Source organism: Mustela putorius, unplaced genomic scaffold, assembly GCF_011764305.1.
Source record: "Mustela putorius furo isolate JIRA1106 unplaced genomic scaffold, ASM1176430v1.1 tig00000487_pilon_pilon_pilon, whole genome shotgun sequence".
In the NCBI taxonomy this organism is placed as follows: domain Eukaryota; kingdom Metazoa; phylum Chordata; class Mammalia; order Carnivora; family Mustelidae; genus Mustela; species Mustela putorius.
The window spans coordinates 9,358,118-9,374,063 of NW_025421399.1; the positions used below are offsets into that span (position 1 = coordinate 9,358,118).

General features: G+C 52.7%; 1 protein-coding gene across 2 annotated transcripts in view; it reads right to left on the minus strand.

Annotated features, from left to right (window-relative positions):
• The window catches only part of RGS9 (regulator of G protein signaling 9), a 64,850-nt gene that overhangs the window by 6,747 nt on the left and 42,157 nt on the right, over positions 1-15,946 (minus strand). For both annotated transcript variants that reach the window (XM_004749103.3, XM_004749102.3), the window contains exons 13-17: positions 15,549-15,664; positions 11,972-12,059; positions 9,912-10,050; positions 7,287-7,372; positions 4,946-5,063 (exon numbers count right to left, since the gene is read on the minus strand). In XM_004749103.3, coding sequence (XP_004749160.1) covers positions 4,946-5,063; positions 7,287-7,372; positions 9,912-10,050; positions 11,972-12,059; positions 15,549-15,664 — 547 coding nt within the window. The remainder of the gene's footprint in view (positions 1-4,945; positions 5,064-7,286; positions 7,373-9,911; positions 10,051-11,971; positions 12,060-15,548; positions 15,665-15,946) is intronic.

Genomic DNA, 15,946 nt, shown 5'->3' on the forward strand with positions numbered 1-15,946 from the left:
AAAGCCCAAGCTTACCCTGAGACCAGATGCTACTAGATGGTGGTGATGGTGATAGTGGTGATAGTGATGGCGGTGATGACTGTGGTGACGGTAATGGTGATGGTGGTGATGGTGGCCGAGATGATGATGATGGTTATGGTGGTGGTGATTGTGGTAGTGATGATGGTGATGGTGACAGTGGTGACGGTGATGGTGATGATGATGGTGGTGATGGTAGTATTGGCGGTGATGATGATGGTGATGGTGATGGTGGTGATGATGGTGGTGATGATGATGGTGGTGATGGTGGCAGTGATGATGGTGATAGTGGTGATGGTGGTGATGATGATGGTGGTGATGGTAGTGTTGGTGGTGATGATGATGGTGATGGTGGTGACGGTGGTGGTGATGGTGATGGTGACAATGGTGGTGATGATCCGGGTAGAGGGGTGGTGATGATGCTTATGGTGGTGATAACAGTGGTGGTGATGATAGTGATGATGATGACAGTGTTGTGAAGAGGAGGACAGTGAGGATGAGGATGACAGTGACAGTGATAACTGTGACACTGGTAACAGCAGCCAGCATTTATTGAGCACTTACTATATGCCAGCCATTATCTGATATATCTACCTATTGTCCCTAGCCCTTATATTACCCCAACCCTCACAAGAACAGTCCTTGCTCTAAAAAGTAAGCTTGAGCATGAAATTCTACAAAGGAAATCCTGGTACTTTACCCCATAGTTTATAGTCTAGCGTAAGATATACACCACCATGGGTAGAGAAACTCAAGCTATTTAAAATACACCATGAAGGAATTAAGATGACACCTGAGTACACAGATAACAGAGACCATCATAGTCACTTAAATACATCAGTAATAGTGTCCAAACAAGTCCTACTTTCAAAGCTATCTAGATTCAAACAGACTTCATGGGGCTATGTTACATCTGTCTCACAGAAACAATGTCAGCAGGGACAGCTGCCACCTGCTGGGACCCAACAGCAGACACTCTTAGGAAGCCCTAAAACTGGGTCAGAACCTGGGGCTCCTTGACTAGCAAACGTGAGAACTTCCCGGTGGGGCCCTTTTCAGTCCTCTAGGCCAGATGACGCTCTCCTACCTCTGCATGCCCCTGGGGTCTTGTATGCCACCCCAGCCTCAGTCCCCCTTCTATTTCACATGGCAGCCATTTGCATCCACACACTCTTGTCAGCCCCTCAAGGGCGGAGAACCTCGCCGACATTTTTGTATTTGCCGTAACACCCTTTACTGGTCCTTACCTACAGCGGGTGTTTAAGAAACCCTCGTGGGATGGAGCAGTTGCTCTCTAGGAGCGAAGCCCTTTATCTCCTGCCTTCCTTCAGATGGGGAGTGTCGCAGTGCTTATTCATGCATTTATCCCATAAGCATGATAACCAACTTTAGCTACATGCCTGTCTGTGCTTCTCATCAGATGGTGGGATCCTTGGGTGACAGACATTGAGAAAGTTTCCACTGATATGTGTGGTATCCCTCCCAGGTGCCTGATACAGAGCCCCTGGTGGTCGGATGTCAGGCAGACGTGTTCTGTGCAGGGAGTGGGCAGGCGGATGGTTGAGTCAAAGATGAACACAACCCAGTTGGTAACGGGAAGAATTCACAATGCACTTGACACCCCGCCATCCTCATCACCGTTGTGTCAGGCATGTGATCTTGGCTCATGGGGGGGTAACCGGAAGGGGTAGCGAGTACATATTCATTGTTTCATGCTTCTCAAGCTTCCCTGGGAAAGCAGGACAAACAGAAGGAGAGCCAGATAAACGTCCTCTCCCAAGAGTCTGAGGGCAAAGCCTGAACCTGCCACAGCCAAGCATGAAATGTCTTTGATGCCTTAATTTTTATCTTAAAAAATTCATGTCCAGGGGCGCCTGGGTGGCTCAGTGGGTTAAGCCACTGCCTTCAGCTCAGGTCATGATCTCAGGGTCCTGGGATCAAGCCCCGCATCAGGCTCTCTGCTCAGCAGGGAGCCTGCTTCCCTCTCTCTCTCTCTGCCTGCCTCTCCGTCTACTTGTGATCTCTCTCTGTCAAATAAATAAATAAAATCTTTAAAAAAAATTCATGTCCATGTTGCATTCTAGTTCATAATCTATTCATGATTATTTTAATGCAAAAAAATGGAAAATTACTTGTTTCATCCCATTCCAAATCTTCATGTAAAATGGAGGTCCCAGGCTGGGTATGTTCCCGGAATTCACAAAGTCTGTTTCAAGAAACAAGCATCTGGTCCCAAGCCCTCCCTTCATGAATCAAGAAGCAGAGACAGTAAGCGACTTGTTCAAGGCCACACGGCTAGTGCTAGAACCAGAGACCGGGCTGTCTCCAAGTCCAAGGCCCTTTTCCTTCCTTCCTACCAACCTCCCTCCATTCTTTACTTACTTACTTACTTACTTACTTACTCTCTCCCTCCCTCCTCTCATTCATGGGAGACATGCTTCTGCAGACACCGCCAGGTCTCAGGCATGAGGCTCCAAGAGATAAGACATGGCCCCACCTCATGTCAGTCAATATACAATGGCCATTACCAGAAATTTCTGCTTGGGGTACTCTCCCTGAGTTGGAGGACTCTGACATTTTTCAAAAGAGAGATGCCCAACACATACCTCTGGTGGCCCTTCCAGAGTATAAGCTAGACTACAACTACGGAAAACGGAGTGAGTCATGGGATCCTTTTGCCAACACAAAACCAAGAGCCACAAACTCCTTACAAGGACCTAAAAAGTCCCTGATGACCTGGCCTTGCCCACCTCTCCAAGCTCAAGCTGAACCACTTCTCCCGCGCCCATGAGGCTCCATTCGCCTGGCGCTGCCGTCATTCAAAGCTGCTTTCCCTCAACGGGCCCTTCCTACGGCTGTGGTCCCCTCTGTCTGGAAAGCTCTCCCTGCCTCCCCACATGCTTTGTACGGCCCACCTTCCCCCATCCTCTTTTCTGTCACTCAGAGAAGCCTCCAGTAGACACAACTCCTTCCTGTTCTCTGTCATGGCGCCGTTTCCACTTCCTTTCTAACACCTGGTACAGATCTCACCGCATCTTGGGGCTGTCGACGGCAACGATGGCTCCGGTTGCTCATCCTTTCCTCTCTCCCCGTCTTTTGCAACAAGACTTTAAAATTTCTCTCACCAAAGAGATAGAGTCTTTTTCCTCAGCCCTTGATTCTAGCCTGGCTTTGTAACTGGATCTGGCCAAGAACATGAGGTAGAAGACCACACACTGGTTCCAAGTCTACACCTCAAGACTCTGGTGTTTCCGGGGCACCTGGGTGGCTCAGTGGGTTAAAGCCTCTTCCTTCAGCTCAGGTCATGATCTCAGGGTCCTGGGATTGAGCCCCACATTGGGCTCTCTGCTCAGCGGGGAGCCTGCTTCCTCCTCTCTCTCTGCCTGCCTCTCTGCCTACTTGTGATCTGTCTGTCAAATAAATAAATAAAATCTTAAAAAAAAAAAAAAAAAAGACTCTGGCGTTGCCACTGACTCCCTTACAATTCCGTCATCGCCACAGACTGTGCGAGGCCAGGCTGCTGGAGGACAGGAGACGTGAGAAGCAGAGAAGAATCATTCCACTCATCCCAGCTTAGGCTCCCACAGACCAAGCCCCCAGGCGGGGGAGTGAGCTCCAAGATCAGCAGAGCCACACAGATGACCCTAAACCCATGAGCAGTGAACACTGATTATCACACGGCGCCCCAGCTCTGCAGCTGTCAGCAAAGGTACTGATAACAGTCGGCGTCACTGTGGTTCGTCGGTCCTAGTCTGTGAGCTCCGGGAGTCGGAGACCATGTCCATTGTCCTCACCAGTCCCTGGTACATAGTGGCTAATCAGAAAAAGTGTCAAATGGGCGAGTCTTGTGGCTGGGCAGTGTTTGTGCCTTTCTGGCTGACTTGTTCTAACCCCTTCGAGTTCCTACACAGGTGTATGAGGTAAGGCTGGCTCCAAGGATTACCTTGTAGTCCTCCCAAGGTCGGAGCTAGAACTGCCCGCCCCCCGCCACCCCGACCACAGGGCTGACCCAGGCTACAGCTACACAGGAGGAAAGCACCAACATCTAGAAAAAGATCCGGGGGAGTATCCTCTTTGACCCTAACTTGTCTTGAAAATATCCATATATCCAGCTACCCTCTCTCTCTTCCCACAAAGAAGACACCAGCGCCCTTCCTTTACCCAAAGGATGCTCAGCAGAAGGCCATTTTCCCTTGACTGTTCTGGAGGCTTCTGGCTCCAGTCCTTCATCCCTACAGCTACGGATTCCCCTAGCAGGTCTCGGGATGTGGGGAGACAAAAGGGAAGGATCCTCCGTAACTGTTTCCGAGCGCAAGCTCGCCAGCCCTGTCTCAGCAGAGCCTCTCTGCGAAGATGCAACATGTCCAGGGGACGTGCCTCTCTAGGGGACCCTGCGGCAAGCGCCTTGGAGGGATCTCAGCCTGCTTCAGAAGCGGAGCCTCGACGGGGGAAGTGGGGTAAGGAGCTTCATGAAGCTGTTTGAAATGGATGTACCTGACAGAAAGATGCCTGGAGGGAGGAGGGGGGCCTTCTGGTTCATTCTCCAAAGCAAATGTGGGACACGGAGCAGCCTGTTTTCTCTATGCTCCTGCTACAGGAAGCCTCCCCAGGGAGACAGGCAGTCACACAGCAACTGAGTCAGGCGACCTCCCGGCACCCCTGCCGACCCTGTCCCTTGGTGAGCTGGAGCGGAAGGATGAGCTCTAGTCGCCGCGGTGCAGGGAAGGGCTCCCCGGGAAGGAGTTCAGGGGACTCTGGGGTGACCCTGGCCATCCCGGTGCCCCACTAGCGCGGAATGGCATCCTCTAGACTGCGGCCGACCCCGGCCCTCTTTGCTTGCCTCCCACCCCCGCCCCCAGCAGCCGCGGGTTTATTTCGGAGGCGGCTCTTTTTTGAGTTGGCTCCTGCGGTCCAGTTTGCTCATGACCTGGGTGATGTCCACCGTGTTGGCCGCTTCTCGAGCCTTGGCTTCTTCTTCCAGCTGCCTCAGGATCACGGGGCTCGGGCTGGAGCGCAGGTGGCGCCGCATGAAAGGGAGGCCGGAGCTGGAAGGCAGGACGGGGCTGCGGTTGGGGGAAAGCCACCCAGCTGGCCCAGCAGGGACACGGCCGCCCCTAGTGGGAGACGGAGCCGCAGGACCAGAATCTGGGCTTGTTCCCCCATGTCCCCAGTGAGCCCCAAGGTGGGGGGGACCTCAGGGGCGTGTTCAACCTTAGCTCTTTCTCCCCCTTGGGAGGAGGAGCCGGTGAGTACCAGCTGCCATTGGGTTTCTGGCTGGGCCCAAGGAGGACTGCCTACGGTGGCGATCACATACCTTCTAGAATGTTTGGAAATCAATGCGCCAGCTTAACCTCCTGTGGGCTCTTCCTAAACGAAGGGGGCAAGGGGAGTTTGACGTTGGAAGCCCGAGGGTTCTGGCCTCAGGGGGGAGCTGGAGCATTTGTTTTCAAAAGCCAAAGAGTGCTGGACTGTCCTAGAGGATGAGGCGGGACCCACAGAGAAAGGGGAGAGGCTGGGGGGGGGGGGGCTGGTGGTGCTGGGTGCAAACATGGGGTGAGTCAGTCAGAACCTTGACTGAAGTCACCCATGGGTTCTTGGGACCCAACCCTGTCCACCACGGCCTTGGGCACAGGACAAAGCTTGAGGTATCTAAGTGAGGCAGGAAATGGGGAGCAGCTGAGCCACCCACATGCCCCCAAAGCAGGCCTTTCAGCAGCAACGGTGGATTTAAAACCTAGGACGTCCCCAAAGCTCCGGATCACAAAAGCCCAGAGAATTCTTGGATCTACCCTAGGGAAGAACGCAAGGACTCCCCTACTAGTAAATCAGGACGGAACCTGGGTCTCCTACCAGCCCTGCCAAGGGAGAGCCTAGAGCTCAATTTAACTTCTTCTAGAGAAATTAAGGCTCATATATTGCTTGACACCCTCGAGCCTTGAGAGAAAGGCACCGACCACAATCCCCACATTTACGGGCTGAGCTCCCCTTGGTACGAGAACATCCGCCCGTGTCTTCTCACTCACAGGGACATCCTCAGACCACAGTTCCCCACCCCCAAGCCACGAGGTGCGGCTGGGGCCTCCCGCCATCCCCAGCACCCCAGGCACCCGGGGCGCTCCAGAAAAGAGCCAGCTGATTCCTCGGGTCTGCCCCAACTGGTAAAATATCTGGAGAGAGGAAAAGGAGCCCCTCCTTCTTTTCCCTCTACTTTCTGGCAGAACTTCTAGAGCGATTACCTCCCCCGCTTCTTGTGGCTTAAAGGAGACCTTTTCAAGCCCCCAGGGATGCTAAACGCCCCCCTCTTCCCTGGTAAAACTAGAAGAATGGCACCACAGAGACCTCCTTTCTCTCCTTTTTATAACAGGGCCATTATCCTCAAGAATGAAACCAAGTTGGGTTTTTTTGGTTTTTTTTTTTTTTTTTAAAGCTCCTTTAATAAAGGCTCCGGTCCAACCATCCCTCTTTTGAATTGACCGGCGACACTGGAAAAGAGCCCAGCGTGGGCTGAGCCGGCAAACAGGGGAACGTTTACTAACTACGGGGGGGCGGGGCGGGGGGGATAGGCCACGCGCTGGTGCCGGGAAAACCTCCCCCAAAGTCCCATGTCTTTGTTCAAGCTGTCATCTGGTTCCTCTTTGGAATCCTCAGTCCCCACAGAGTTTTCTTTTTCCCCCCAGAAAAGAGTTCCATCTGGCCCTCAGAACATTTCTCCTTTGCCCACAGGTTCGGTCCGATGAGATGATCCACATCTCCAATGAGGAAGGTGAGCACGAACCAGTTGGGGGTGGGGGTGGGGCTTGCCAAAAGGCGGTCGCTGGGGTCAACACGAATGCTTGCAATGTCAATGCTCATCTCCTGCAGGAGCCTGGCCATTTTTTCCTTGCAGGTGGAGTCTGCTATGCTAAGGTCTTGGGACTTGCCAAGAACACAAGGATGTGGCTAAGTTACTTCCCACAAATCAGTTCCAAGGTGGAGAACTATAGCAATCAACAAACCAACGAGATGCTTCCCTTTGCGGTAGGGTAATGATCAGTGCAATAATCTTCACTTTTTCCAACCCACGTCAGGGACACACAACTTTACTGGCGGGAATTACTATGGAAATCTTGCAAGGCTACCTTGAAGCCAACAAGGCCATCCTACCCCTAAGAAATCCTTCCCGGTCCCTCAAATTATTTCCATCATGGCCATTTGGCTGAAAAGAAGACCCTCCCTTCCCTGTCAACAAAACAGCAGGCAACCGGCAAATTGCTGCTGTCTCCACTTGCCTTCTCTTGGTGGTTCCCTGTGGTTCAATAGCTTTGGCCAGCATTTCCTTATAGATTGGAGATTTTAAATAGCGGGCGTAAGAATCCTAGGGGGGAAAAGAGAGAAACGGTGATTAAGAGAGGAGACATGTCAAATCAACAGACCAAGTTTGCTGTTTTCAAGTTCTCCCTGGGCACCAAGATGGCAAAGTTCAGGGAATCTGCGTCTTTGTGTGAAAGGCATTCGGAGGTGGGTCTAAATCAGTGGTTCTCCAGTGCGGTCCCCAGACCGGCAGCGTCAGGTTCACTGGCAAATTGCCAGAAGCACACGTCTTCAGGCCCACCCAGTCCTCCGAAATCAGGAATTCCTGGGATGGAACCATCGGAGTCTTCACAAGCCTTCTGTGGATGCTTTTGTACTTCGGCTGCTCTGTGGTCTCTAATCCCTCACATGAAAATCAGCCTTGGTGGGGAAGGGTCTTCCATGAGGCCAACATGAGATGACAGGACATCTGTACCCCACCACTCCCCTCCAGTACCTCCCCCCCCCCAAAAAAATGAGCTTCCATGAGCTTGGAACCCACCTCAAAGCCGACAAACATCCTTTTCTGCCCTGAATTGGGGTATGAAAGCAAGAGAATTTAAAAAAAAAACAAAAAAAACACCAAGAGTCAGGTTTCTCTTGTGTGGCTCTTTCCTTGGACACTGGGCAGGCTCTAAGAAGTGGCTTCATGAATGCTTGTCACCTCCAAGTCAACTCAAAACTCTCATTCTAACCAATAGGGAGCAACATCCGCAGCACTGAGAGTTTTTTAAGTTTATCAAAAGGGTCCCATTCTAAAGACTGAGTGGTGGCTAAACATTACAAGAACCACGACAGTCTGGGAGTGGGCATTATGGATCATTGGGTCACACTGAGTTTATTGGCATAAGACACAACCTCTAACGACACACTGTCCGCGAAGCATATACACCGATCTCGAGTCACCCACGACTCCCATTTCGTTCTGCTCAGTTTCCGGCTTCCCTGCGTGTCTCTGTGAGAGGCTGTATAAAACCACATCTTTAAGAATCAAAATGTATGTGAAAATAACCCAAAGGAAGACCATTAGTAAGGGTACCTTCTTGTGAATCTCCTCACAAGGCAAACGGAGAAACCCCACTGATGGAAATCAAGTGGAGAAGGCGATGTGGCTTGGTGAAAATTCTAAACTATTACGTATCTTAGAAGCAAAGTAAAAGTGTTTCTTTATAACAAAATATACATCAAAGACTAAATAAAATATAATTAAGGGATGCTAATAAAAAATTTGCCATTCAACAGTCATCACATAATGAAAATTTCTAGAGATCCTCTATTATACGAGGAATAACTATAGTACTGTGAAGTTAAAGCAACTGTAGAAAGTCTTCATTGTTTTAAGATGTATTTATTTATTTGACAGGGAGTTAGAGAAAGAGAGAAGGAAATCGGCGGGGAGAGCCAGAAGGAGAAGGAGAGAGAGAATCTCAAACAGACTCCCCCTGAGCACAGAGCGGGGCTCGATCCCACAACCCTGAGGTCATGACCTGAGCCAAAATCAAGAGTTGGCTGCCCAACCTACTGAGCCACCCAGGGGCCCCTGAACAAAGTCTTATTATGACACCAATTAATAACCCAGCTGGAGGGGCACCTGGATGGCTCAGTGGGTTAAAGCCTCTGTTTTTGGCTCAGGTCATGATCCCAGGGTTCTGGGATTGAGCCCCACATCGGGCTCTCTGCTCAGCAGGGAGCCTGCTTCCCCTCCTCTCTCTGCCTGACTCTCTGCCTACTTGTGATCTCTGTCTGTCAAATAAATAAAAATATTTTTAAAAATAAAATTAAAAAAAAAAGAACCCAACTGAACAACCTCTCTTAGGCCAATGCTGAACCCCAAATTCTAATTCTAATTCTAGTTTGTCTCAAACTTCCCCCCGCCTTTTTTTTAACAGTTTCCTAAAACTTCCCACCATGTTGACTTTTATTAATAACTCAGAAAGGCTACCTGAATTCCCACTGGGTTTTATCATCCTCACAGTGAATTTATCTCTTTCCCATACTAAACGGTCCCCCAACCCCAACCCATGATACGTGCTTCGGGCCGGAGCCGCCAGAACGGCCACCATCCCCTGGTAGAGACTAAGGTCAGCCTTGGGAGGCAGGCGGACACAGTTTGACTCCCGACTGCACCTCCAAGGAGACCCTGGACAAACTAGACTCTGGAGAAGCAAGTCCTGCCTCGTGGGTGGTCCCCGATACAAAGCCCCATGCTTTGCCCCGTGACTGCTGCTCCCAAGTCCTCGGTAAATAAGACCTATTCCAGCCACATCCTCACCACCCATGCATGGGTGCCCAGACCACTGTCGCAGAGTGACAGCCCATAAGGACACACACAGCATCTGCCTGTGGTACCCCGCCATCCCCCAGATGCCAAGACTGGAAGCCCAGTGAGGTTCCGGACCAATGAACGGGGGGAACAAGGTTATTGACCATCCTGCACCCCAACACCAGCCAAGCAGAAGCCACACGGTATCTCCCCCTGTTCCCGTCTCCAAAGACTCTCCCAGGTGCCCGAGAAGGGAGGGGCCACGTGGCCCCCCATGACCGTCCGCGCAGAGCCCACCTACCTTCTTCATGAGCATGTAGATGTGAGTCTGCGCCGCATCTAACACATAGCGGTGAGGATGTCTCAGCCCCTTGACGGTGATGTCCATGGTTTTGCCATCTATGTTTATCCACCGTCTCGCCCCTGGGGCCAAGAAGAGCCTGGAGCAGGGAGGAATATGTGAATTGGAAGCTCGACCAAGTTGGCGAATGAAAAGTTCACGGCTGCCTGGGCGGGAGGGCCGTGACTCAGGTCCCCTGAAGGAAGTGGGTCACCGGCAATGAAAGCAGCCCAACACCAGCCATTAGAATAAAGAACCCAATTTCCAACTTAACACCTTTTGCTTTATTGACGAGGATTTGGGGCCCACGGGGAACCAGGCCGTTCCAAGCAGGTGTTCCAGGCCCTCTGCTCTCCCTTGGTTCAACCTAAATGTATTCAGAATTTTTTTTTTAAGTAATCTCTGCGCCCAACATGGGGCTGGAACTTGTTGACCCCAGACCAAGAGTGGTGTGCTCCGCTGAGCCAGCCAGGCGCTCCAGAGGTCTTTAGAGCTGAACCTCACAGGCTAAGTTAGGAGGCAGCGCACAGTCCCAGCACCCAGAGGCTGGGTGGCCAAGGTGCCCTTGCCGATGGCCCCAATGAGAACCCAAACTCAGCTGCACGGCTCTCCAACGTTTCCCATTCTGACTTGTTCAGGGTTAGAAATCCGGGAGTGCTTTCCCCATCCTCCGAAGCTGCACATTAAAATTTTGGAATTCAGATGACGGTGACGTCATGGGCAAGCCTGGGGAGAAGCTGACAGAAAGGAGGAGACCGCAAGGGTTTTTCTAGCAGAATTCTAGAGTTAGGAGCCGTGAGTGTGTGTGTGTGTGTGTGTGTGTGTGTGTGTGTGTCGTGGTGGGCGAGGCCGTCAGGAACCGCTGTTGTGAGCGTGGCTGTCACAGGACCTTCCTGGAAGGACAGTCCCACCGGCACCCCCACTTCTCCCTGGGGGCGGAGGTGGGGACATTCCTAAGAAAGGCCAAGAGCCTCCAAGCATGAGATGCAAAACCTCAGCTCCTCCCTTCGGTGTTATCGGCGCCTTCCCGGAAGGGACAGTGGTCCCTTCTGAGTCGGTTGGAAGGACAGACAGACACCAGAGGTCCAAAGGGGCAAGTGCTCGGAGGCGAAGGGCCCTCTGGCCTGCTGCCCGGAGCTCAATGTCACGGTCCGGGGCTGCCAAGGGCCCCTGCCTGGCCCAGCTCAGCGCTCGGGCTTTGAGAACCACGGTTACGGGTGTGGGTGTGAACCGAAGGTGCTGGGCCCTCGGGGCCCCAGGCCGGTGTCCACTCAGACGGGTGCAGAGTGAAGGGCTGGCAGGGAGGCCCCCACAGCAAGATAAGGCCCACCCGGCTCAGCTCGGGAGGAGGGAGGGCACAGGGCACGCATCTCAACAGCCGGGCACCCGGCAGTGTGGGGGTCTCCCCCCGACTTCATCCTCCCCACCGGGGCCATAAGCAGCAGGCGGGGCCTTCTGAACTGAAGCCTCAGGTTCCTGGGTAACATGGAGGGCAATTCTGGGGAGAAGCAGGCCTGGAGCAGAACAGACTCACCGCTACACAGAGCTGTGGGGTCTACAGCCATTCCACGCAACATAAGAGAGGACCCCAAATTTGTAGCCCAAGCCGGTGCACTGGGCGCAGAGACTTGGGGAGGCTCCCTCCCGTTATGGTCTTTACTTCCCTAGATGGCTGGGGACAGGGGTGGGGGGTGTCCTACGCCACCTGTTGTCCCTCTCCTCGCTCTCAAACATGCACGCATGCGCACCCCTCTCGGGACATGGAAGGGGGGTGAATCAAAAACAAAGCATCACACGGTAACTCGGGGCAGCTGCCTTGAACTCCCGAGCACAGCCCCCTTGGAGAGGGCAGTGACCTCACGCGCCTCCCAGACTTTCTTCCGAGGAGCCCCAAGCCTTAGTGGGGAGGTATCTACGGACAGCATGGCAGGTGGATTGGTCCCCCCCACACTCCCTCTCAACCTCCAGCACAGCAGGGGTGGCCCACGGGAGGCTCTCCCAACCGTCCGATGGGTCCTCACTTGTAAATCTCCTCTGCTTTCTCCTTGACCTTGGACTGATCTCCGTACTTCAGATCTTCACAGGCTTCCCAGAATCCCAGATTCTCCCCTACGTGGGGAGGAGGGGTCACGCAGACGAAAGGCAGGCGGGAAACACGGCGGGAGAGGAGAGAGGGAAGAAGAGAGCTGGGTCAGCGGAGGCCAAGTCAGTCCCCGCGGCCCAGGGAGCCTCTCCCGTCTGCAAAACAGGCCAGAGCAGGCTGTGAGGCTGGACAGGACAGCGTCCAAGAGAAGGAGCCAGGTCTTGCTTCCAGGGCCCATGAGAACATTGTTAACCTGCAACCGCCCCACGTGTGGTCTCTGCAGTGAACCAGACTGCAGTGCACCATGTGCGCAGCCGTACGCGGCGACCGTGCCCACTGGCCTTTCCCGGGCGACGCATGGGTCGGAGCTCACAGCAGCCCCCTTGGACCGCCCCAGCCTTCCCTGCCCTGGAGTTTGGCTGGAGCAAAGCCTGCTTGGACAAGTAAGCCTGGGACCGGCTCGTGAACAAGTCCCGAGAGGCTTTCTTCATAAAGGGCACTATTCACTGTGCCCACGTTCAGCGACTGCATGGGACGGCTGCCCACTTTGTGGGCGCAGACCACCCCACCTGGCAGCCCCCTGCAGGGCAGAGACCAGCCAGAGGTCCTCAGAGAGAGGACCTCAGGGAAGGACTTCCCAGAGGGTCACCTGAGCCACAGAGACTCAGCTCCTCAGGGCCCAGGAGGCAAGCCAGTCTCCTCCTGAGCCCTCCCTTCCTTTCAACATAAAGCTCTCCAGGCACCCACAGCAGGTGTGAGGTGTGAGCACTGGGGTACGATCGTTCCAGGAGATTGGGGTACATCTCACTGCGTGTGAGCGTGTGTGTGTGTGTACAATTATGTACTGTGTACGTGTGTGTGTTGCACGTGCACATGCATGTGTCTGCATGTAAATCGTGCCATGCTGTGGGGCTCCCCCCGCCCAACACTTTTCACAGCATTTGCCAGAAAGCTCCCAGGTGCGTCGGAATGGAAAAAGCAGCACAATTCTCAACTAGTGGATGTCTGTCCCACAACTGTACAGAGGTCCTTCCTCTTCAACATGAGCTTCAGGGTGTTCTTAGGACTTTGGTCAAGGGCATGAGGAGACAAGGCAGCGATGCTTTTAAATGACACCCAATCAGTCTCTTATCCAGGCAAAAGACAAACCGTTGCTTAAGGTTAAAATGAAATGAGCAGCTATTCACATCAGCCAAGGGTGGAAGCAAAAATGTCCATCAGCCGATGAATGGATGAACGCAGCATAGACATACAGGGCCATACGACTTAGCCTTAAACAGGAATAAAATTCCAAAGCAGGCTACAATATAGATGAACCTTGAAGGCATTACGCTAAGTGAAATAAGCCGATCCAAAAGGACAAAAAGATAGGTGATATATGATATGATCGCCCTTCTATAAGGTATCAAATATAGAGAAATTCATGGAGACAGAAAGGAGATTGGAGGTCGCTGGGAGCTGGTGGGGGAGGGAGGAGAGGGAATGGGGGAGTTAGTGCTTCACGGGGACAGAGTTTCCTTCAGCGAAGAGAAAACGTTCTGGAGATGGACAGCAGTGATCGGAACACAACAACGTCAGTGCACCGACCGCGACCGAACCACGCGTTTGAAAACGGTTAAAATGATACATTTTATGTGATGAATTATTATTGCCATAAAAAAGTAAACAAGCACCCGAAAAGGTGTGCGTGAATGTGCAAAGCAGCGTTAGTCACGATAGCCAAAACGTCTAAACCCAGAGGGCCACCGAAGGATGAATGGATCAACGAAACGTCGTCTACCCGTACCTCGGGATATTATTTGGTCATAAAAAGGAAGGAAATATTCTTAAGAGGGATGAACCCTGGAAACACTATGTTGTGTGAAAGAAGGCAAAAAGCCACACAACGCATGATTCCATGTATACGAAATGTCCAGAACGGGCATATCCATGAAGACAGACAATACATTATTAATGGTCACCCAGGTGGGGGAGGGGGAAGCAGGGGGAGGGGCAGGCAGAGGAAGAGTGTGGAAGAGGGAATGACTTTGAATGGGTAAGGGGTTTCTTTGTGAGGCGGTAAAAATGTTCTGCAATTATATAGTGAGGACGGTTGTGCAGCTTTGTGAACATACGAAAAACCCCAGAACCGTAGCCTTTGAAAGGATTACGGCATATGAATTACATGGTACATGTGTTTATGGTATGAGAAGTCGATCTCAGTTTTTTTTTAATGTCATTTAAATGAGAAAACTCATGATTCATCCTCCCTGCTTACCCCTGAGGCCTCGGGAACCTCTCGCAGAGATCGCCAGAAATAGTATTTTAATAACACAGGGATTTCTTTTCAAAGGATTCTCACTGTTAACCAAGTACAGGGTTGATCGTGGGGGGCGGGAACAAGCCCAGGTGCACTTTGTCGTTTTGCCGCTAGATGGCACCCTATCGCCTTCCTCTGGAGTTGCTTTGGGCGGGGGGGGGGGGGGGGGCGGGGGCCCCAACTAAAAGCGCTTGCTTTCCCATCATCTATTCTGGGTTTTATCCTATCGTGGCAATTAGGCTCGATTAGAGAGAAGGATTGTCAGGAATCCGTATTATGATGCAATGCACTGCATCAGGCAGTCAAACGGGCTAATGGCACGTCTCCTGGGATTAGTTCCAGGCACAGCCCCTACAGACAAATGGGTCTTGGGAGCAAGCAGCTGAGAACGGAGGTTAAATAGGAAGATACCCAGCAGGCTGGGGAGTCAGTAAGCAAGTGTACGAACCTCATAAAAACACACCTTCCAGCAAAGGGTCCTGACGTTCCCAGGTGGTTCTCAGGTAGTGTATTTAAGAGGCTACGGGTGCCTCCTTACCATGCTGAGACACCCCCAGACGGAGTATAAAACGGGGCCCCGCCCGTCCCGTCACCCCCGAGACCGGCCCCTGTGCATGGGCAGCAGAGCGGGGGCTGAGACCGCGGTTCTCAATCACAGCCACGTGCGAGAATCACCTAGGGACTTCTCACACCTGCGGGCATCCCAGCCCAAACCAATGTAAAAGGAGCATCTGGAGAAGGGATCCGGCAGGTGTGTTTTTAAGATTCCCCCAGGTGAATGGAACGCACAGCCTGGGCAGAGAAGCAGGAGGCTGAAGGAAACCAGGCCGCCAGACAAAAAGGGAAAGCTCGCTTTTCTGCTTCCCTTCGGGCCAGGGTCCCCCCCACGAGCCGCACTTAGCGGTAGGGGACGCGGGGACTCTTGGACCGGTGACCCCAGAATCAGCGTAAGGAGGTGGGAACAGCAAGAGGGGACGGAGCCCTTGCATTTGGGAGGTGCGCTGCGTGGATTTCGTCAGCAGAGTCCATCCCCTGCCCCTCGGCTAGGGGGGCCCCTTGGACCGGATGGAAAGGACACGTCCAAGAAGGGCGCACAGCAGCAGAGCTGGGAAGACAATGACTGAGAAATCCTCAAAACCCTACGCCAGGCGTGACAGGCGTGTTCCTAAAAGTAAAAAAAAAAAAAAAAACGGTATTAAAAAATCAAAAGACCCACCACTGAATTCTTTCTTGAGAAAGTACTGGAAGCTCTGCCGGCCCTTGGGGTCTCGGATCAGCTCACTGAAGTTGAAAGCCCATCTTTCCACTCGCATCTTGGTTGGGATTTCCACCCTGCAAAGATGATGGTTTGTAAGTGCACCAGGCGCTCGGAGTGAGGCAGGGCCCCCACCAAGCTCACGAGTCCCACGGCCCAGGGCTCAGCCCGACCCTCCCCCCTCAGCCCCCACACAAACCACAATCCAAGTAACCAGACCCTTCTGTCACCAGTGCACCCTCCCCCAGAGCCCCCGCCTAGATGCAAGTCCCATAGCACTTCCATGTTTGGGAAGGTCTCGCTGCTCCCAGTGAGGACACTGGAGCACAGCTGGCTGAGGTCTAACATTCCAGAAAATG